At 58.8% G+C, this 23,123-nt stretch overlaps 1 protein-coding gene across 1 annotated transcript; it reads right to left on the reverse strand.

Annotated features, from left to right (window-relative positions):
• Positions 1-2,610: 2,610 nt before the first annotated feature.
• ABHD17A (abhydrolase domain containing 17A, depalmitoylase) lies at positions 2,611-12,099 on the reverse strand. Its single transcript, XM_047095777.1, has 5 exons — positions 11,989-12,099; positions 7,939-8,475; positions 6,524-6,718; positions 3,205-3,384; positions 2,611-3,106 (listed from the first exon to the last, which is right to left on the reverse strand). Exons 2-5 carry the CDS (start codon positions 8,268-8,270, stop codon positions 2,881-2,883), a joined length of 933 nt encoding a protein of 310 aa, XP_046951733.1. The 5' UTR covers positions 8,271-8,475; positions 11,989-12,099; the 3' UTR covers positions 2,611-2,880.
• Positions 12,100-23,123: the final 11,024 nt, after the last annotated feature.

Here is a 23,123-nt window from a genome sequence, read left to right on the forward strand (position 1 = left end):
TCCCTCTCTCTCTGCCTCTCCCCTGCTCGTTCTCTCTCTCTCAAAAATAAACATTAAAAAAATTAAAAATAAATAAATATATACATGTTTATATGTACAGACTTTCCAGTTTTGAAATGACTATATTAGAGGTAGAAATACCATAAAAATAAATCTGACAAAACCATTGAGATGTTTGATTGTACTTCTAGGAAACCCAAACAAAGCTACGATGAAATACTACTTTGGGGCGCCTGGTTGGGTGTCAGTTAAGTGTCCGACTTCAGCTCAGGTCATCTCTCACAGTCCGTGGGTTCCAGCCCCAGGTCGGGCTCTGTGCTGACAGCTCAGGGCCTGAAACCTGCTTCCGATCCTGTGTCTCCCTCTCTCCTCTGCCCCTCCCCCGCTCACATTCTGTCTTGCTCTATCAAAAATAAATAAATAAATGCAAAAAAATAAAAATAAAAAAATACTATTTTACGCCTACCAGATCTGCAAAATCAAGCATCAGGTGCAGGACCCTAGGCCCCTCCTTTGGTGGTGGGAGGCAATTTGGTATGACCTGTTGAGAGATCACACAGGCATTTAGAGACCTACGAAAAGCCCTTTGACCTAGCACTCCTGCACTAAAGAATTTAGCCTACAAAAACATTCCTACTTGGGTACGAAGACTTTTGTACAAGGATAATCGGTCTAGCATTGCTTATTACAAAAAGCCTAGAAAGAATCTAAATTTCTACCCAATTATGGGACTAACACAATATGGTGCTTCAATGCAAACAAACGACCTAGATCTCTACGTCAGAACACAAACAATGCTCTCCAAGCTATGCTGAGTGAGTAACAGGATCCCATGTACAGTGAGCAGTTTTGTATAAATACACTGGATGTACAAACATAGATTTTCTGTGTTAACATATGAGAAACTGCCCCAGGAAACGGGAGCCAGGCCTTGGAGGTCAGGGGTCGGAAGGATGCCAAGTTTTCACCCAACACCGTTACGAACTCCAAATTTTTTACTCTGTGTATCTGAAAACATTTTTGTTCCAGTTCTAAGCAAATTGCTTTCAACTTGATGCATTTGTGGATCCCGGACTCTCAGGGAGTTTGCATTCTGATGGGATCAAAAGACAACATGCTCTGTGACAAGTGCAGCACCTCGGGGTGGGGGTGGGGGTGGGGGAGCACGAGGGGACGGATGCACTTTGGGGAAGAAATACTGTAGCAAGAAACATTAGCCATGCTGGGGTCATCCGCACGAAGCCGGGACGTAGTGAGGGCATATCAGTCACAAAGACCAACCCGAGCAAAGGCCCTGTGGTGGGAAGGGCGGAGGAGAGCTGGGCCCCTAGACTACTCCAGCGAGTACACATCTCACGTCCAGTTTTGCTTGTAGGCGTCCCTTCTTATCACAAATGACACTAGACTCCCAGCAAGAGGGCCGGGCCTGGGCTCCACCGGCAGGGTGGGCCCCTTGAGTAGCCTGAAGGGGGTGGGGGGGACCCCTCGCGCCGTCGGCGGCCGGTCACCCCGCCACGGTGGCAGCAGCCTGCGCGCTCTGAGCACCCCGAGCCCCGAGTCCCACAGGCGCGCGGCCCCGCTCGGCGTCCATTCCGCTGGCCCCGGACACGCCCGCTCCGCGCGTGGGGAAGACGAGGCCCGCAGGAGGACGCGGGAGCCGGGCGGGCTGCCGGGGTCCGAGCCGCCGCCACTTACCACCGACGCCGCCACCTCCTCCGGGATCCGGCCGCCGCCGCCGCCGCCGCCGCCGAGCGCGCGAAAGCCGCCTCTTCCGTTTCCGCCCTGGCCACACCCCTCTCGGCGTCGCCCCGCCCCTGGACCGAAGTACCTCCCCCCCCTTAAAGGGGCCGCGAAACCCACGAAGCCCCGGACTAGGGCAATGTGGAAGCAGCTCTGGGTCCTGGCCTCGCCACCGCCTGGTGCCACAACACACGCTGAGCTGCCAGGAATGACAGGCCTTCCCGTTCTAGGGTGGCGCAGAGGGCACTCCAGGAGCTGGTGGTGAGTGGGCCTCTAGCTGAGGTCCAGGGAGACCCTGGCTCAGACCTGCATTCAATGACACCCCAGGAGGACATAGCTCGGATGGCCCCAGCCCTAGCCCCGTTTCCTGGAGAGCCCCTACTGGGGCTCTCTGTGGGGGTCCGGGAACGGGGAATGAGGGGGGGGGGTTATAGGGGACACCTAGGATGGGCGGGACAATTAGGGCAGCCCTGAGGTTGCACTGTATCTCCCAGACCTCAACATCCTCTTCTACTACATGGGAACGGGTGACCTTACCGGGGCCCCAGAACAGGCTGACCTCAGACCCACTGTTGCCACCCCTGGTATGCTGGGAGCCCACCACCCTCCCAGGAGGCGCACCGGAGAAGGCAGGCACGGGTCCCGGGTTCAAATGCTGCCTTACCCCTCCATCACCACCCAAGCAACCAGGAGCCTCAAGGGGTGCCTCGGCTGGGCCTCAAAGCCCAACCCCTCTTCCACAGTGGCAGTGGCTTGACCTCTGCATTTGTGCCGAAATGTCCTGGAAGTTTAGGGGCGAAGCCCAGCTCCCTCTTCCAACTCGCTGGGCCCTGGGAGAGCGCGCACGAACCACGAAAGGGAGAGGAATACTAAAATTTTAAATCTTTAATTTGTGTTCACGTTTTTCCTTCTTTTTGCTTCCAAAAGGAAAAGAGAGCGTAGCTCCGCGCCTGTACATCGTCCACGGCCCCTGGGCTGGGGCAGGTCCCGGCCCCCTAACCCTCCAGCTGCCTCGGAGGACCGGGGTGCCCGAGGGTTCACATGCAGCCCCCGGGCCGGGGCGGGGGCAAGGTCCAGGCGCCGCCTTATTGCTGAAGTCCCGGTGCGGCTCCCGGCTAGGCTAGGCGGCTCCCGGCTAGGCTAGGCGCGCTGGCTGGGCAGCTCCTGGGAGATGAAGCGGCGCAGGCGCTCCAAGTACTGGCTGTAGAGCTCGATGTCGTTGTGCCCGGCGCCCTCCACCCACAGCGGCTCCACGGCCTTGGGGCAGCGCTCATAGAGCGCCAGCCCGTGGGAGAAGTCGATTACTTCGTCCTCCGTGCCGTGGATGATGAGCACCGGTGACGTGATCTTGGACACCTTCTCGATGCTGTAGGGCAGGGCGCGTCAAGTCTGGGAGCAGCGCCCGCCCCGCCGAAGCCCCGCCCCCGGCCTCCCGCCCCGCCCCCCCACCCTCCCCTCTCTCACTTGGGGAACGCATCGAAGCAGTAGGTCTTCTTGGTGTCAGGGAAGGCAACGCGCATGCCTGAGGTGAGCGGCGAGTGCAGCACCACTGCAGCGCACTCGTAGCGAGAGGCCAGGTCCACGGTGGGCACCGTGCCGATGCTCTGCCCGTACAGGACGATGCTGTCTGGGCTGATGCCGTACCTGGCAGTGGGGCAGGGTCAGCCCGGCCAGCAGCAGCCTGGGCGAGTGAGCTGCATGCGCGCGCACACCCCCCCCCCCCCCCCCCACCGCCTGCCCTCCTGGGGCAGTCCCCCCTCCAACCTTCCCGCACAGCCTCCCCAAGCAGTAGGGTTGGGCCCAGTGACAAGCCCCCTACCCCCACCCCTGTCCCCATTAATGAACAAGTCTGCTCAGTAGGAAAGTAGGGCCTGGGTAGGTGTGCAGACAGGTGGCCCTAACCCTGCCTCACCAACAGTACCAATTTGGACCACACATGCCGAGTGCCCTTGGTGAGGGCCCCGAGGCCACGCCTGGGCTCCTGGGGGCAGGGCAGGCCCTGAGGCCGCTCCTGCTCTCCACCCCCCAACACCTACCCCCCCACAAACACACTTGCCCAGGGACACACCCAGTTCCCAGTAGCACATAGGGAACAGGTCCCTCCCGGCATTCCTCGCCCATCCCTTAGCCACGGGAAATCATGGCAGTCGTGCCCCCTGACTCATCGGCCCGTTTGCAGCCCCTTGGTTGCAGCCCCTTGGTGTCGGCACGTCCACCTTATCACAACACCGGCAGACCAAGAAGAGTGTCTCCTGCAGGCCGGTGGGCACCACCTCCTTCTCGGGGCACCTTCCCTACAGCGTGGCCGGGTCCCGAGCCTCCTCAGCACCAGCTCCCACGTCCAGGCCCCAGCCTCTTCCCCCACCCTGCCACCACCCCCAAGAGTCTCACCCTCCACCCCCAGCACAGCTGATCCAGCCCCAAGACAACTCCACAGCCTGCAAATGCCCGTTCCCATCTGCCTGGGGACCCGCTAGCCACCCTCCCCGGGCACGAGGCCTCCACAGACCTGGACCCCGACATACCAAGGGGACACCCCTCTGCTACATCTCACCTGTGCAGCCCACCCAGGCAGCGAGAGTCCACCTCCCTGTCCACCCAGGGGCCATCCACACCTGTCTCTGTCCCGGCGGCCTTCAGGTTAACAATCGCCTGGCCCTGAGCTTCAGGAATGCCACGAGGCCTTCTGCCTGCCACCCCGCCACTCCTCAGCCTGCTTCCCGGACCCGGAAGCTACCACTGCACTGAGCACCAGCCGGTCCAGCCCTAACACTCGGACACACGAGAGGCAGACGGAGAAGCAAGGCTTCCCCAGGCCTCCCCAGCCCCTGGTCACCAGTGGGGCCCAAGCCTCCCGCCCTCCTACTGATTCTCTCTCTGCGGGATCAGGTCTCTGGAGGACGGTGCTGGCCGCAGGACAGATGGGCTGGATGGACAGAGCTCAGATCCCTCATACCACAGTGCGGTGTGGTTCTGCCAGCCACCAGCAGCCAGCAGGAGCAGCACAAGGGACCGAGGACCAGCACCGCCAGCAGGAGCAGCACAAGGGACCGAGGACCAACACCGCCAGCAGAAGCAGCACAAGGGACCGAGGACCAGCACCGCCAGCAGGAGCAGCACAAGGGACCGAGGACCAGCACCGCCAGCAGGAGCAGCACAAGGGACCGAGGACCAACACCACCGGCAGGAGCAGCACAAGGGACCGAGGACCAGCACCGCCGGCAGGAGCAGCACAAGGGACCGAGGACCAACACCGCCGGCAGGAGCAGCACAAGGGACCGAGGACCAGCACCGCCGGCAGGAGCAGCACAAGGGACCGAGGACCAGCACCGCCAGCAGGAGCAGCACAAGGGACCGAGGACCAGCACCGCCAGCAGGAGCAGCACAAGGGACCGAGGACCAGCACCGCCAGCAGGAGCAGCACAAGGGACCGAGGACCAGCACCGCCGGCAGGAGCAGCACAAGGGACCGAGGACCAACACCGCCAGCAGGAGCAGCACAAGGGACCGAGGACCAGCACCGCCAGCAGGAGCAGCACAAGGGACCGAGGACCAGCACCGCCAGCAGGAGCAGCACAAGGGACCGAGGACCAGCACCGCCAGCAGGAGCAGCACAAGGGACCGAGGACCAGCACCGCCAGCAGGAGCAGCACAAGGGACCGAGGACCAGCACCGCCAGCAGGAGCAGCACAAGGGACTGAGGACCAACACCACCGGCAGGAGCAGCACAAGGGACTGAGGACCAGCACCAGCAGCAGGAGCAGCACAAAGGACTGAGGAAGCCGAGGACAGCACATACCTGCACCACGCTGCCCACGCTTGGTCCCCAGTGCCAGGGCTGTGCCAGGGGACCCCACTCCTGGGGCCTGCAGCAGGAACTGCCTGGTGCATCACTTGGGCAACCAGGGTCCCCACCTCCCCAGGCCAAGCTGACTTTGGTCCCTGCAGGAATGGGGGGGGGGGAGTGGCAGGTCGGGTAGGCAGGGCTGAGATGGGGCAGCCCCAAGAAGGCAGTGGACAGGGCCCCGTGTCTGGGAGGGCCAGAGTCAGGGTGGCCTCCTTCCAGAGGAATCTCTGGGCTCAAAGACCAAGCAAATGAGCTTCAGTGAGAGAGGAAGGGGGCTGTCTGGGATCTAAATAAACAGGATTGGGGGGGGGGGTCCAGGGAAGGGGGCTTGGCCGAGGCCCTGGTGGCCCTCAGTCAAGCACAGAGGTATGTGCCTCTGCTTGCTAGCCTCCCACCGGCCCCCGGATGCTGTGCTGGACACCAAACTGCCTGACAGAACCTTCTGGAACTCTTCAGAACCCTCTAGGCCCAGAGGAGCCCTGCCCCGAGGAGGAGGCCACCGTCAGTGGCCATGCATGCCTCATGGGTCAGCCCTGAGAACCATGACAGAGCAGCCCTACTCCTCCCTGCACCCCAAATGCTCCCTGACCCCAGGACTCTGAGTATTTTCTCAGAGCCCACACAGCCCACCTCCTGGGCCCAGGTCCTCTATCCACGCTGTGCAGGCAGAGCCCCCACTCCCCTAGGTACAGCCCATCTATACCCCTGCCGGACAAGGGGTTCCCGGGAGGGGAGGGCAGATCTGAAGACTGCCCGCCCCACCTCCCCGCACACCAGCATGCCTGTCGCCACACCAAGGGGACACACGTCAGACCTCACCCTGCCGCCCAGTGTGGCCGCTGATGGCCCTCTCCTGAGGACCACCCCCCAGGGCCTCCCCAGGGAGGCCGGCCTGAGGCCCTGGGTGCCCACCCGCTACGCCCAACACACAGCTCACCTGGTGCGCAACGCCTGCCAGGCGGCGTCGATGTCGGCATACAGGTTCTTCTCGGAGGGCTTGCCCGAGCTCACGCCATAGCCAGAGTAGTCGTAGGAAAAGATGTTGCAGTTGATGCGTGAGCCCAGGCCGATGTAGAAGCTGCTCATCTGGCCCAGGTCCACCGCGTTGCCGTGAGAGAAGAGAACCGTGTACCTGGGGGGTTGGGGCGGGGGGGGGGGGGGCGGGCAGGTCAGAGGGCAAGGGAGGCTCCCAGCCGCCCCGTGGACGAGAGCACTAATGCGGGAGAGAGGCCGCCTCTGCCACAAAGTGGCCTGGCTCCTCTGGCCATGAGGGCTTCCCCTCCGTGAAAGGGGACTGCTGGCCATGGCCTCAGCACAGGGTGGACCCACAGCTCAGCAAGTCAGTGACCGCCGCACCTCTATTGCCTGGGGACGGCAGCTCTCTCCTCTGGAATCACTCCTTTTAGAGGGACTCTGACAGCCCAAGGATGGCATGCACATGTGCCCGCTGCCTGGAACCTTCCAGAGAATGAGACAGCGGCTGCTCCTCTCGACAGCTGGCTCCCACCCTTGCCCCCACAAACGAACCAGATCAATCCCTGTTCACACCATCTCTTCCCCTCCTACAGAACATGACCCCAAAACTCATTTCCGCCCTGCAATGCTGCTGGCCATCAGGACCTGCCCCAGGTCACCCCGACAGGCTGGATCCTGGCCAACGCACTCCTACAGTCTTCTTCCTCCAGCACCCCTGGGCCCCAGCCTAGCTAAAAGGTAAAAGCTTGCCCTTTGAACTCAGATCTGGACTCGGACCCCGCCCGGTCTAAAGGCAGAGACACCTGAAGGGCCCCACCTCTTTCCCGCTGTCGTACTCAAGGAAGAGCCGTGCCTCCGGGCTTCAAGGACACTCTAAACGAGGAGGCAGACTTGGCCTGAGCCACCTGCCAGGCCTCAAGTGCCCTGGCCCTGAAGCAGGTGCCAAGTCCTCACTGAGCACCAAGCACCCAGGAGCCCTTCCCTGGGCAGGTGAGCACGGAGACCCTGAAGCAGGCGGCTCCTTGTCAGGCAGGTGCGACAAGGCCACCCAGGACCCCCGCCCCCCACCAGCCCCAGGGTACTCCTCCGTGACGGGGCTAGGGCTGCACGTGGCAGGGCACTCGGCAGTAAGGGCCCAGGCAGTCCCACGTGGCCCGCTCTTGGTGGGTCCCATTTGCCACCCCTTTGGCAACAAGAATCCCCAGGGCACCTGCGCCGCCTGACGGGCTCTCGCCCCGGCTCCGGCCCGCGGGGAACGGCCTCCGGCAGGACGCCAGGGGCCCGAGGACGGGACACATTCTGCTTCTGCACGGGGAACCTCTCGGGCCTCCCTCCGGGCACTGTCCGGACCCCGTGCCGTCCTTCCGTGACGCTCACCTGGCGCCGGGCGCGCAGCGCACGTACATGCAGGAGACGCGGTTGCCCCGGCTGCTCTTGGTCAGGAAGACCTCGATGGTGTCCAGCTCGCGCTGGCTGTATTGGAAATCAGCACGCTCCATCAGGTGGAGCTTCCAGCGCCCCGGGCTGCCGGCGGAGGCCCGCAGGGTCCCCGAGGGGGCGGCCCCAGCTCCACCGGGCCCCGGCTCGGGCTCGGGCACCAGCGAGTAGGTAGGCTCCGGCGGCAGGAAGGCGAGCTTGGCGGCAATGCGGCCGGGGCAGGGCGGGCAGCAGAAAAGGCAGCAGAGCTCGCTCACTGACAGGCCGTTCATGGCGGGCGCCGGGCCCCAGGGCGGGCCTCGCTTGGCAGGGGAGGGGTGGGGGTGCTCTGAGACGCGGGCAGGGCGGAGGGCAGCCCCCAGCCACTGCCCCAGACGAGAGCCCCCTTAGGAGGCTGCAGCCCAGCCCCATCGTGGTCCAAGCCGAGCCCTCGGGAGCCTCGCAGCCTTGCGTCTCCACGTCCTGCAGAGGGAAACCCTGGGGGGGGGGGGGGAGCAAGAAACGGGGTTCCCTCGGGGTTCCGCTGGGACACGGTGACCCGATCTTGTCTGTACCGAGCCTCTCGGCCTTCCCCGCAGCCCAGTCCACCCTCTCCCACTCAAACTGGTCCACTCTCGGCCCCATGGGCCTGGGGGCCCAGCTCGTCATCCACAGGGACCACGTACCCCCCATATGCCCTTTGTGGGACCCAAAGCTAACCGGACCACCACCTGCTGCACCCTTTCCCAGCATGCAGTCACCAACTCTTGCCAGGTAAGCCCCCCCAGTCAGCCCAGCCTCGGCCAGCAGGCTGTACTGGGCAATCAGACCCCTGGCTCACGCCAGCTCTCCCCCACACAGCCCCTGCCCTGGGCGCAGAGAGACCCCGGTGCTCTCCCTACGCCTCTGTTCACACAGCCGGCCCAGACTCCCCCACCCCCCCAGGCCATCTCCAGGCCATCCTTCAAGGATTCATCTGCCACCAACCCCAGGTGACACACCGCAGCCAAGGCAAGGACAGACTGCCAACTGAAGGGACTCGGACCCAAGAGCATGCTCACAGGGGCCGGGCCTCGAGGGGCAGGACTGCAACATCCAGGGACAGTGGAGCCCAGGCAGAGGAAATACAAGAAACAAAGGCTCTGGTAACAAAAGCAGGATACATCTAGAGGCTGGGAAGGCCTACTGAGCTCGGACAATGGCTGGGCCCTGTGCTGGGGCCAGGCTGCGGGGGAGGGGGGCACTGGAGCCCGAATGGCTTCCTTCTCCAGCTCAACGGAGGGCTCTGTGACCTTGGGCAAGGCTCCTTCCTTCCCTGGGCCTCAGTTTCCTCACCTACTGGGGAAGACAACACTGCCTCCCACGGGGACTTAGCGAGAAGTCGGTGGTGGACGGGGGGGCGTGGCTCAGAGGCGGCACAGTAAGTCGCAGACTACAGCTAAATCGCTAACAGTCCCACAGGGAGTTGCCAACAGAGACTGTAAGAAATACAAAGCCTTGAGAAAATAACCACTTACTAGGCTTTTCCTTACAGACTGGAACGCTCACAACTCACTTTCAGCAGCACAGCACCTTGGCACACGCAGTTTTGGGGCCGTGGCATTTGAAAACCACCGGGCCGGGGACACACAGATTCAGGGCGGACCAGAGCAGGCTGAGGCCCAGAGACACACGTGCTCCCTCTGGGCCTGTGATCTGGTGCCAAGGTCAGGAGAGAGCCACAGCCACAGCCTGAGTTTGCCCAGAGTCTGCGCACACAGGAGGGAGTGGGAGGGCCCAGGTGGGGACACCAGGAGGGGACACCAGGCAGCTTCCAGGGTCCCTGAACCCGCAGGCGGGACGCACACTTTACGTGCAAGCATCCTTTGGAGGACAGAGTCTATCGTACCTGTTCCCAGGTAAGAGTTCGTCCCCAGGACACCTGCCAACTCCTGGGGACACTTTGGGTTGTGACAAGTGGGGAAGGGTGTTCCCATTCCTGAGTGGGCGGGGGCCAGAGATGCTGATGGACGCTCTCCAGAGCACAGGATGTCCTCCCCCATTACCCCAAGGGAGTTATCCGTCCCCAAGTGTCAACCAGTCAACCAAGCCCAGGCGGCTTCGATGTCTTCTCAGATCCAGGCCCAAACAGCAACACTGCCCTGGTGCTGGGGAAGCTTAGAGGGTCTGGAGTTGGGGCAGCACAGCAAAGACTGCTTTTGAGAGAAGGCCTGGCTGAGAGTCCGTGGGCAGGCAGGAGCCCCCCGCAACCCGGGAAGTGAAGGGGCACACCAAGGTGGAGAAGCCCCACTGCCCAAGCCAGAGACACAGCATGGCATCCTTCGCTCCCCCTCTGCCGGGGCCTGATGGTCTCCATCCAACCAACGCCCGGTCCACGCAGCCACCACCTTGCACCTGGACGGCTGTGCGGTCCTGTTCACTGCCCGCCCGCACTCTCCCCCAGCAGCCACAGAATCCCTCTCCCGGCACAAACCTGAGATCAGAAAGCACACCTTTTCTCTGGACGCCCTCTGGCCTCCTGCCACTTCCAGGTAGAAACTGGAAGCCTTGCCACAGCCTGCCAGGGCCCACCTCTGCGGCCTCACTCCCCCTCGATCCCCCCAGACAAGCCAGAGCCCAGGCAGTTGCCCAGCCAGGGACCCCCTCCCCGATCTCCACTGGCCAGCCCTTGCCCCCTGTCCTGCCCACCCTTCAGATCAACCTTCCAGCGCCCCTGGAGACGCCTTCCAAACCACGGGGAGATGCCACAAGCTCTCCTGGTTCCAGTCTGTCCCCCAGCACCTGCCACAGCTCGTATTTACCTGTCTGACCACCCCCGACAGCAATCAAAGAGAAACCCCATGAGGGCAGGACAGCTATCTGTTCTTATCCAGTGAACCCTGGCTGAACAAGAGAGCAAGTGACAAGAGGCAAAGAGAAAAGAGGGAAGCTACAGTCTGCCGGCTTTGACAGGGAAGGAGGACAGTCTTTTCTCAGGCCATGAACGCCTGGGGCCTCCCGTGCGACATTTATGACTGTCCCTAGGCATGCCCTGCGAGCGGGGCAATTCGGTCCACGAGCGCGGACTGGGCACTCTGCCGCCAGGCCCCGTAAGGGCTGCTGGTGTTCTGAGCACCAACGAGGAAACAAACAACCGCGATACTCGAGGATGACCTAAATACGCTCGGCCTGGCGGCACCTCACCCAGCCAGTCAGGGTGGGAAAGCTGCCTGGAGTAAGGTGCAGTCTGAGAGGTGCACAGAAAGTGACCGAGTGGCAAGGAACAGGGCACTGCAAAACCCCAGAAGTGACGGCGAGTTCCAGGAACTGCAGATCTCCCTGTCGAGCGGATGCTGGGAGGAAGAGGTGAGCAGAGGGGTCCCAGAGGGAGCCAGGGCTGGGTCAGGCTGGGTCAGGCTGGGTCAGGCCGCGCCCGTGAGCCCTGCTGCAGAGTTTGGATTTCATCCTGGAGGAAACGGGGAGCCCTGGAGTCCTGGGCGGAGCATGGACGGGCACCACGGGTTAGGGGCTGCGGTACGTCCCCTGGCTGCAACCTGGAGATCAAACTGGAGCGAAGACCGGGAAGCCTACCCCGGTGTCCCAGGCGGCCAGAGGACGCCCGCGAAGGGGTACAGGCGTCCGGGAGACGTTTAGGAAGGAGGACTCCGCTAAGGGATGCTGCGGCGGGCCCGGGTGTCGGGCTGGGGCGGGAAACTAGGTAGAGTCCGCGACTCGGACGGCCCCGGCCCGGAGGCGGGGGCCGCGTCACCAGAGGGGTGGGCGCTCACCCCACATCCGAGACCTCAAAGGACCGGGGGACAGGACTCTGCCGGGGTCGCCACGTTGGCCCGCGGTCCCGGTCCCTGGTCGGCGGGTCCTACAGCCGGGACCGCGGCCTCCCCAGCAGTGAGGGGTCTCGGGGGCGTCCCACCCGGCTGTCCCGGCCTCGCGGGCAGGCCCAGCTCCCCAAACGGCCGCGGGCGGCACCGAGGTCTCCCCGCGCCGCCGCGCTCGCCCCTGTTCGGCACTCACCGCCGCGGCCCGCGCCCCCCGGCCCCGGGGCCGCGCTCCATGGCTCCCGGCCGCCGCCCGTGCGTCCGTCGGTCCCTCGGCACCCCGGCCCGGCCTCCTGCGCCGCCGCCGCCGCCGCCGCACCCCCACAGGCGGAAATGAGCCTCGATCCCGCCACCGCCCCGGAAGTGACGCAAGGTACGCGCGGGGGCCGAGGGGCTGCGGACAGGCGCTGGCGCTGCAGGCGTCCGGGGACCGGGGGGCGGGCTTGGAGGCGGGGGCGAGCGTGGAGTAGGCGGGGCCTAGTTATGGTTGGTGGATGTGGGCTTGGGGGCGGGCCTGGCTCGCTGGTGGGGCGGGGCATGGTGGGGTGGGCGGGTTCGGCTGCCGTGGGCGGGCGTGGCAGGGCGCGCGGGGCGGAGTTAAGGGTTGCAGCCCAGGTTTTCCGCAGAGACACGGCCATTCATTCGTTCTTTCACTCATTCCGGGGCCAGGAGTAGAGTGAGGCGAGTGAGGCACTCGCTTCGGAACGAAATTTACAGAGGCGCCAGAAAACTCTGTAATCAAGATAAAAATAGTAATGGACTATCAAAAAATAAAATTTTACTAGAGCCAGGGCCCTGACAGGGTGAGGACGGCGAGGCAAGGTCATGCTAGTGCAGGGTCTGGTTCTACCTTTTTAAAAATCTTAATATTTTGTCCATCGTGGATTATTTTGCATTCGTTTCAGCTTTTTATTTTTTTATTTTTATACTGTTTTAAGTGTATTTATTTATTTTGAAAGAGAGAGAGAGTGAGCACAAGCAGGGGAGGGACACACAGAGAGAGAGAGAATCCCAAGCAGGCTCTGCACTGTCAGCACGGAGCCCGACTAGGGGCCTGAACCCACGAACGGTGAGATCGTGACCTGAGCCCAAGTCGTTCGCTCAACCGACTGAGCCACCCAGGTGCCCCTAGTTTCAGCTTTTAAAATATTGGATTAAAATACTATGTGGGTGGCAGTCAGTTAAGCATCTGACTTCAGTTCAGGTCATGATCTCACGGTTTGTGGGTTCTTCGAGCCCCGCATCAGGCTCAGTGCTGACAGCTCAGAGCCTGGAACCTGCTTCGGATTCTGTGTCTCCCTCTCTCCCTGCCCTTCCCCCGCTCACACTCTCTCCCTTTCTGTCCAAAAATAAATAAATGTTTAAAAATTTTTAAAAAATACTATGAACCTTGGGACGCCTGGCTGCCTCAGTGAGCGGGGCATTTGACTCTCAATCTCAGGGTCTTGAGTTCAAGCCCCACATTGCACATCAAGCCTACTCTAAAGAAAGAAATGCACAAGCTTTGAGTCTTCGTAGCTGAGCTTTTTCTTTGTGTCCCTTAAACTTTGTGCCTTCAGGGAGTGCTTCCTGCCCCGGCCCTAGACCAGTCTCAGCTCCCGCTGCAGGGAGGGAGCAGAACATTAAACAAGGAAGGAACAGAAGCTGAATGAGGATGAGAGTTGGGAGCCAAATGGGGAACGTGGCGGAAGTTTACTGATGAGCCTCTGTTGAGAGGGTGATCAGGCCCAGCCTTCAGAAGAGGTGACAGGGACAGAGGCAGAGTCTGCAGAAGCCAACAGAGCCCAGCCTGGAGGCAGGATTGTGAATTAGTTGGACAGCCCTGCCCTTCCAGGCCTCCACTCTGCCACCTCTGCCTGCATGCAGGGCTTTTCCAGCTCAAAAATGCTCCCACCGCAAGCCCCAGCTCCCTCTTCTCCCCAGGGACTCTAATCTTCAGTTTCCTTTACAGAGATAAGCCTGAAGCTCTGGGCTTCCCAACCAGCCCTCCCCCAGGGCCCCAGATCTCCGGACAGGGGCCAGAAGAGGACCTGGGCTCGGGGGTCCAGGCTGCCCAGGGTGGCTTCCTGCGATTTCCTCTGGCCACCTTCCCCAGCTGTGTGTCAGGGGGCTGTCCAGAGGGACCCCACAGTGCCCCTGCCCAGCTGCCTCCGTCAAGCTCAAGTTCCTCTGAACTCCAAAGGTCACAACTATGCCAGGTTCCTTGATGTCCTCGTGACTTCTCTGAGGAGGAAGAGGCTTGTCCACAGCCTCCTTCCCCAGCCCTCCTTCCTCTCCTGCCCCTCTCCCTGTGGGCTGCACCAATATTCCTCAAGGGGAATGCTGGCGGTTACCAGTGAAAAGGGGGGAGGGCCCAGGAGGTGGGGATGAGGCTCCATTCCCACCCAGATGAGATCTGCTGAGCTCGGTGAGCTTCCCCCACTGACCAGAGCAAACTCTGCAAAGACACAAGCACTGCTGTAAACCTCCCAATGTTTCAGGACAGTCACCTCCATTTTCCTCCCTTCCCAAGGGTCCTGGGTGGTCCAGACGCCAGCCCATTTTTTCCTACCCCTTCAGCCCCAGCCATGCTGGCCTTCCCAAGTTTGTTCCTGCCTCAGGGCCTTTGCACCAGCAGCACCTACTGCTTGCGGTGCCCTGTCCCCAGATAGTCCCGCGGCCAACGTCTTCTCATTTCAGGCCTCAGGCCTCGCTCACACATCACCTCCTCAGAGAGCCCACCCTGACCACCCCCAGCCAGAGTCCTTACCACATGCACCGCCATCCCATGGCCTCATTTATTTCCATCGTAGAACTTACCATTTGTGATCTTCTATTTATGTTTATTTATTTTGAGAGAGAAAGAGAGAGAGTCAGAGAGAGAGAATCCCAAGCAGGCTTTGTACTGTCAGCACAGAGCCCAATGTGAGGCTCAATCCCACGAACAGTGGGCTCATGACCTGAGCCGGACCCACAACTGACTGAGCCACCCAGGCACCCCGATCTCTGGTCATTCTGGGGGGTTGTTTCCTTGATTATCCCGTCTTCCCCACATTCCACGAGCTCCTTAAGGGCAGCGACCCAGGCTCTCGTTCACCATGTCCCCAACTGTCCCCCATGATGTCTGACAAATGTGTGGATGCATGACACTTGGGATGAGGATAATCCGACAGCTTTTGTGAGCATCTGAGCGGCACCCAGCATAGATCTCAAGCGGTCTTGACCCTGGACTTCTTCTCCTCTACTGACCTGAGACACAGCCTGGGTCACAGGAGTCAATGGTCTTAAAAATGCTCCCACCCTGGAGCCCTGAATTCCAACCATGTGCCATCCAATAAGGAACCTATTAGCCCCATGTGGCTATTTAAATTTAAATGAATTGATTAAAAGTAGGGGCGCCTGGGTGGCTCAGTCCGTTGAGCCTCCGACTTCAGCTCAGGTCATGATCTCACAGTTCGTGAGTTCAAGCACTGTGTCAGGCTCTGTGCTGACAGCTCGGAGCCTGGAGCCTGCTTCTGATTCTGTGTCTCCCTCTCTCTGCCCCTTCCCCGCTCATGCTCTGTCTCTCTCTGTCTCTCAAAGATGAATAAACGTTAAAAAAATGTTTTTAATGAATTGATTAGAAGTAAATAAAATTTGGGCTGCCTGGGTGGCTCAGTTGGTTAAGCCTCTGACTCTTGATTTTGGCTCAGGTCATGATCTTGTGGTTCCTGGGATCGAGCCCCGCATTGGGCTCTGGCAGTCCGCTTGGGATTCTCTGTCTCCCTCTCTCTCTGCCCCTCCCCTGCTCACGTGCCTGAGTGCACACACTCTCTCTCTCTGTCTCTCAAAAATAAAAAATAAACACTAAAAAAGTAAATAAAATTTAAAATTCAGTTCTTCAGTTGCAAGGACCCATTTCAAGTGTTCAAGAGCCACAGGGCAGCTGGTAGCTCCCAGATGATACAGATGGAGAATGTGTCCATCGCCCAGAAAGTTCAAGAAGCATCGACCTAGCCAGTGAGCTCCAAGAGGAAAGGTATCTGTGTCTGTTTTGTTCCTGGTTGTATTTCCAGTGCCTGAGTCAGGTTTTAACATTCAGTAAGTTCTCAATAAATGTTGATGGAAGGAGAGAAGGGAGGGTGGGAGGGGAGGAAAAGAATTCTCCTTCTCAGGATCTAAGCAAATAATACAGAAAGAGAGCGGCTAATTCTGCCCATAGCTGTCCATCCCTGCATTAGTTACAACGGTGAAGCACATAACAACGTCCTCAAAGTGTAGCAGGCGACAGAATAAAAAAAAATCGTGTTCTACTCTTGATTTCAAAATTAAAAAAAAACAAACGAGCAAAAATGCAGCCCTGTGATATGGAGACCAATACAAGGCTCTTTGGGTTTTGTTTTTTATTTGTTTGCTTGTTTACTTATAAAACATTTTTTAATGTTTATTTATTTTTGAGAGACAGACAGAGCGCAAGCAGGGGAGGGGCAGAGAGAGAGAGACACACAGAATCCGAAGCAGGCTCCAGGCTCCGAGCCATCAGCACAGAGCCCGACGCGGGGCTCGAACCCACAAACCGCAAGATCCTGACCTGAGCTGAAGTCGGACGCTTCACCGACCGAGCCACCCAGGCGCCCCTGTTTGCTTGTTTTTAATATTTTATGTTTACTTGCATTTATATAGGAAATATACTTGCATGGTACAAAATAAAGGGTCCGGAAGACAACGCCTAAAGTGTCCTGCTTTCGGTCCTGTCTCCCAGGACAAGGATGATCCCAAGGCAGCCAATGTTCAGTTGCTTCTGTTTCTGTGCTGGGAAACCTATGCAACTGTGTGCACCTGGGAGCAGGTGCAAAGAGATCCTCCCTCATTTAAAAAACTCTTAAACACACATAGTAGCCTTCAGCCAACACTGCACGGGTGGTCACTTCTGCCTTGGCCCAGCCGCAACCTTCTCGTGCAACCCCCAGGCTGGTCCGCCGCTTGGGGACTCCCATCCCCTCCTGATGAACATGCATGTTGTTTCTGGCTGTGGCCAGGACAGAAACGGCGTGTGGGCCATTTCACCCTGGTGGGCGGGGACCGGCGGGGAAGATCCCTGGAGGCAGAGGATTCCAGGGAGAAGGTCGAAGGTCGAAGGTCAGGGAAATGAAGAGCCCGCAGGTCCCCCTCTGAGAAAAACACGCCGCCATGAGAACGGCCAGCGGTGCAGGGAGATGAGGTTTCTGGTGGCTGTTTTCTGTTCTCTGCACTTTGGTGTGTCTTTTGAGTTTGTTTGGGTCTTGCTTGGCAGAGGATAGGTTTGACTGTTATGATCAGGCAGAGGCTGAAATAAAATGAAATGGCTTAAAGAAGACTGGCCGGGGGGCGCCTGGGTGGCGCAGTCGGTTAAGCGTCCGACTTCAGCCAGGTCACGATCTCGCGGTCCGTGAGTTCGAGCCCCGCGTCGGCCTCTGGGCTCATGGCTCGGAGCCTGGAGCCTGTTTCCGATTCTGTGTCTCCCTCTCTCTCTGCCCCTCCCCCGTTCATGCTCTGTCTCTCTCTGTCCCAAAAATAAATAAAAAATGTTGAAAAAAAAATTAAAAAAAAAAATAAATAAAAAAAAAAAAAAGAAGACTGGCCGGTAAAAAAATTAATGTTGGGGGGCGCCTGGGTGGCTCAGTCGGTTGAGCACCCGACTGCGGCTCAGGTCATGATCTCACGGCTCGCGAGCTCGAGCCCCGCGTCGGGCTCTGCGCTGACAGCTTGCTCGGGGCCTGGAGGCTGCCCTTGGAGGCTGCTTCTCTCTGCCCCTCCCCCGCTCACACTCTCTCTGTCTCTCTCAAAAATGAATAAACATTAAAAAAAAATTTTTTTTTAATTAATGTTTAGACTTCTTGGCATCTGCCCAAGAGTGAGAGCAGGGACTTGAACCGGGGAACACACCTGCCACGAAAGTTAGGACGTCCTGCCACCTGCCACCGCGTGGAGGGACCCGGAGGACACCGTGCGCAGTGACAGGAGCCAGACAGAGAAGGACACGTCCCGCGTGACCCCACGCACAGGGGGTCCCCGGAGGAGTCCCATCCACAGAGACAGAGAGCGGATGGTGGGAGCCAGGGGTGGGGCAGGGGGCGGGGAGTCCGTGCTTCCTGGGGGCAGGGTCTCAGTCTGGCTGGGGAGATGGAAAGTTCTGGAGAGGGGTGGCGGGGGCGGGTGCAGGACAGCGTGAGTGCCTGACGCCGCTGAGCTGTGCGCTTGGAAAGGGTTCAGATGGTGAATTTGATGTTATGTGCATTTAACCACAATAAAGTAGATAAATACAAGTTTATGGAGCCACGAGGTGTGGGGAGAGCCCCAGATGTTCAGGGCGGCACCAGCTTCGGGGGGCTGGGACCTGTGCAGTCGCCCAGAGCCTCAGGCTCCGAAGGGTCCCACCCGTGCTTTATTGCTCTGCGGCTGCTGTCTTGAAATTCCTACTGATTTTTGAACAAAAAAATTTCATTTTGAAATTTTCAGAATTTTCATTTTGGACTGCGATCTGCAAATTACGTGGCCGCTCCTGGTTTGTGGAATGGACAGGGAAGCCCAAATTCCGGGTCTGGGGCCCTAGAAACACCCCAACTTGCAAGTCTGTCTTTACCCGACCCTGAGAGGACAGAGCGAGCGAGACCCAGTCAGGAAGTGGGCTCCTGACAGGGGTGAGGAAGGAAGTGGGGGGTGACTTAAAATAGCACCACTCACCCAGCTGCCTAGGGGTGGGGTGGGGAGGGGGGGCTACACAGGAGGGGGCACCGGGAGGCCAGGGACTTCCCAGGAAGCCTCTCCCGGGAATCCAGCCCTCTCCTTCTCCCAAGTTGGCCAGACTCCTCACCCCTGCCCCACCCATGCCTCCTGTCCCTCCTGGGCCTCCTGTCCCTTCTGTTCCACTGCCCTTCCTGTCCCTCCTGCCCCTCCTGTCCTCTGTCCCTCCTGTCTGTCCCACTGCAGGAGTAGGGCTTGGAAGCAGAGAAGGAGGTGCTGGGAGGAGCCCCTGGGAGCTTGTATCAGTCGGGGTTCTCCAGAGAAACAGAACCACAGGACATATAAGAATATGAGAATGCAGCGGGTGCCTGGGTGGCTCAGTCAGTTAAGTGTCCAAATCCTTTTTTTTTGGTAAAGTTTATTTATTTATTTTGAGGGAGAGGTGGGGGTGCAGAGAGAGGGAATACAGAATCCCAGGCAGCCTCCGTGCCCAGAGTCCAATGCAGGGCTGGAACTCACAAAGGTGAGATCACGACCTGAGCCGAAATCAAGAGTCTGGCACTTAACCATCTGAGCCACCCAGGCGCCCCTTAAACGTCCAAATCTTGATCTTGGCTCAGGTCACGATCTCACTGTTTGTGAGATCGAGCCCCGAGTCAGGCTCTGTGCTCACGGCTCAGAGCCTGGAGCCTGCTTCGGATTCTGTGTCTCCCTCTCTCTCTGCCCCTCCCCCGTTCTTGCTCACATTCTCTCTCTCAAAAAAAAAAAAAAAAAAGAACATGAGAACGGCTATACGGACAGGATACGGACAGGGACTTACTATGAGGAATTGGACCGTGCAGTCATGGAGGCTGGAAGTCCCACGATCTGTCATCCGCAGGCTGGGGACCCGGGAGGGGCTGGTGGTGTGGGTCCCAGGCCGGGGCTCAGCCCCAGTGCCCAGGCAGAAGACACAAATTCTCCCTCCCTTCACATTCTTTCGAGTTCAGGTCCACGACCGACTGGAGGATGCCCACTCAGCAGGGGGTGGTGCCTCTGCTCTGCTGAGGCCACCAACACGCGTCATAACCTCATCCAGAAACATCCTCGCAGACACACCTGGAACTAACATTTAGACAATGAAGATATGCCTTAGAAAGTAGCGTGCATGTATCTCACCTGCATAGCTTAGTCAAAGTACACACGCACAGGCCGAGCTAGGCAGGCAGCATGAAGGGGTGGGGTTGCCGGGGCCTGGGGAGGGTGGGCACGGGTGGGGCGCAGGGCAATTTTAGGGAGTGAAACAACTCTCTGGTGCGGACGTGTCTATAACACGGGTGGGGGAGCTGGTCACACCCCCTGTCTCCTAGAGCTGGGGGGTCTGAGATCAGGGTGTCTGCCGTTTTCTCCTGAGGTCGCTGTCCTCAGTGTATGGATGCTGTCTTCTCCCAGTGTCCCCACCAGGGTCGTCCCTCTGTGTGCCTCTGTGTCCCCGTCTCCTCTTGTTATGAGAACACCGGTCACACTGGATCAGGGCCGCCCTTGTGACCTCGTTTTAATGTAATCACCTCTTTAAAGATTCCGTGTTTAAACAGTCACATTCTGAGCTCTCGGCAGGTTCAAGGTATAAATGGGGGGCGGGGCGCAGTTAGGTCCATAACAGGTGCTTATCTATTCAGGAGTTGATTTGTGTGGTCAGAGAATATGCATGAATATAGCTTTAATGGAAACTGCCGAAGGGTTTTGCAAAGTGCCGGCACTCTCTGGCTCTCTTGGCTTCTCCTCCGTGAACCTCTGAGTTCGCCAAACTCCAACCTGCAGGATCTTGTCCCTACTTTGACTATGCTGAGCCAGGCTCCGCCTCAGGACCTTTGCACTGGCTGTTCCCCATGCATGGAATGCTCTCCCACAGAAAACATTGCATTGTTTGGGGCTCTGGGAAAGTGTCACCTCCATAGAGATGTCTTCCCTGACCACTTCATGTGCCTCAGCCTTTCAGTCCCTGTGAAGGCCACACCTGCCTCCAGCCCTCCGCGGAATACTCACCCCAACGGCACGACCTCTCCCTTCTTTTGTCCTCCTTGACTGTCATCTGTCCCCTTCCATTGCTCAGGAGCTCTGCTGGGCAAGGATCAAGTCTGTTTTCCAGAGCCCTGTGTCTAGAGCCCAGGAAAGGAGCTGGTGCATAGTAGGTGTTCAATAATCATTGTCACCTCCACATCTTGAGTCATCAGGGAAATGCAAACCCAAAGCATACTGAGATGATTCTTCACACCTGCTAGGACAGCTACCTTCAAAAAGACAGGCCATCGGGGCGCCCGGGTGGCTCAGTCGGTTGGGCGTCCGACTTCGGCTCAGGTCATGATCTCACGATCCGTGAGTTCGAGCCCCGCGTTGGGCTCTGTGCTGATGGCTCGGAGCCTGGAGCCTGCTTGGGATTCTGTGTCTCCCTCTCTCTCTGCCCCTCCCCAGCTCACGCTCTGTCTCAAAGATAAATAAACGTTAAAAAACAAAAAAAAGACAGGCCATAACAAGTGCTGGTGAGGGTACGGACACGTCAGAACCCTCGCACACAGGCAGGTGGAGGCACGAAACGGTGTAGCCGCTGCGGAAAACAGGCCGGCCGCTCCTCCGAGGGTTAAACACGGAGTTGCCATCCGATCCAGCGAATGAAAGCACATGTCCGCACACAAACTTGTGCACACGTGTTCCCAGAAGCACTACTTGCAACGGCCAAGAAGTGGACGCAGCCCGAATGTTCACCCTTTGATGAACGGAATGTGGTCCAGCACGCTGGAATAGTATTCAGCTGTAAAAAGGAGCGGCAGGCTGGCACACAGAGGGGGTGAGCCCTGAGAACATCGCACTCGGTGAAAGGAGACACAAAGGGACAGATGCTGTGTGTCCCACTCACATGAGATGTCCAGAAGGAGCAAATCCGTAGAGTCAGGGGAATTGGTGGGTGCCAGGGGTCTGGTGTGGAGGGTGACTGCTGATGCAGTCTTTTCAGAGAGATGAAAATGTTCTGAAATACATTATGGTCACGGATGCACAGCTCTGCGAATGTACTAAAAATCACTGAACTGTACACACTTTAAATTTTTTTTAACGTTTATTTATTTTTGAGACAGAGAGAGACAGAGCATGAACGGGGGAGGGGCAGAGAGAGAGGGAGACACAGAACCGGAAACAGGCTCCGGGCTCCGAGCCGTCAGCCCAGAGCCCGACGCGGGGCTCGAACTCACGGACCGCGAGATCGTGACCTGAGCCGAAGTCGGACGCCCAACCGACTGAGCCCCCCAGGCGCCCCTGAACTGTACACTTTAAATGGGTGCATTTTTTGGTAAGTTTTTATTTATTTAAGTAATCTCTACACCCAGCGTGGGGCAGGAGCTCACCAAGAGCCCCACGCTCTTGGAGATCAAGAGCCCCACGCTCCACTGACCGAGAAGCCCGGGGCCCCTAAATGGGTGAATTGTATGGTATGTGAATTCTATCTTTATACAGATGTTGCAGAAATTGATCATTGTGTCTAATTACTTAATTTTTTAAGTTTATTTATACATTCTGGGAGAGAGAGAGAGAGCAAGCGAGCAGGGAAGAGGCAGAGAGAGGGCAAGAGAGAGACTCCAAAGCAGGACACAGGGCTCAAGCCCACCAACCGTGAGACCATGACCTGATCCAATATGAAGAGTCACGTGCTTAACCGACTGGGTCACCCAGGTGCCTCTAATTACTCAATGTTTTTTTTTTTTTTCCAACGTTTATTTATTTTTGGGACAGAGAGAGACAGAGCATGAACGGGGGAGGGGCAGAGAGAGAGGGAGACGCAGAATCGGAAACAGGCTCCAGGCTCCGAGCCATCAGCCCAGAGCCCGACGCGGGGCTCGAACTCACGGACCGCGAGATCGTGACCTGAGCTGAAGTCGGCCGCTTAACCGACTGAGCCACCCAGGCGCCCCTGTAAATACTATTTTATTGGAATATATTTAAAAATCAAAGGTAATGCAAAAACAACAACAACACCCCACAGTGTTGAAGATAACATTAAAAAAATATTTTTTACATTTATCATTCATTTTTGAGAGACAGGCTCTGAGCTGTCAGCACAGAGTCCGACGCGGGCCTCGAACCCCAAAAGGACAAGATCACGACCTGAGCGGAAATCGGAGGCAGAGATAACATGTTAAATAAAAGCGGGTAGCAGGGACCGAGTTGCTTCGTCTGAGAAAGGAAAAGTGGTGGCGGCTGAGGACCCGCAGACCCCCCTCCAGGCAGGCCCGTCCGGCGGTGGGCGGGGCGCTCTGCAAGCCCCGCCCCCACCATAGCCGCAGCCCCGCCCCTGTCCCCACCCAGCCCGCGCCGAGCCAGGGCTTGCCTGCAGGCGCAGATCCCGGGCAGGGCCCTGGAGGCCCCGCCCCAGCCCGTCCATCACTCGCCGCTACACGCCTGTCGGCCAATAGGACCTGGCTACCGCTGCCTGATGGCCAATAGAAATTGCTCTTCCAGAGCGGGGGCGGGATGTGGCGCAAGTCCCTCCCCGTAGCTCTGGGGCCACGCGGGCTCCACGTTGGGACGTAGAGGACCGAGCTGTGGGGGGGTACAGGGGCAAGGGGGTTCTTCCAAACCCTGACGCGGGGCACTGCCTTCTCCTGAGGAAGGGCCCCTATT

Source organism: Lynx rufus, unplaced genomic scaffold, assembly GCF_022079265.1.
Source record: "Lynx rufus isolate CCGP_SWC_20201006 ecotype Redwood Valley unplaced genomic scaffold, mLynRuf1.p SCAF_4, whole genome shotgun sequence".
Lineage (NCBI taxonomy): Eukaryota > Metazoa > Chordata > Mammalia > Carnivora > Felidae > Lynx > Lynx rufus.

Excerpts from the sequence above, each read along its gene's own strand:
- ABHD17A (XM_047095777.1), bottom strand. The coding sequence starts at position 8,270 with ATGAACGGCCTGTCAGTGAGCGAGCTCTGCTGCCTTTTCTGCTGCCCG. Across the intron at positions 6,719-7,938 it reads CGCTGCGCGCCCGGCGCCAG|GTACACGGTTCTCTTCTCTC; the intron begins GTGAGCGTCACG and ends CCAACCCCCCAG. Across the intron at positions 3,107-3,204 it reads TGCTTCGATGCGTTCCCCAA|CATCGAGAAGGTGTCCAAGA; the intron begins GTGAGAGAGGGG and ends CCTGCCCTACAG.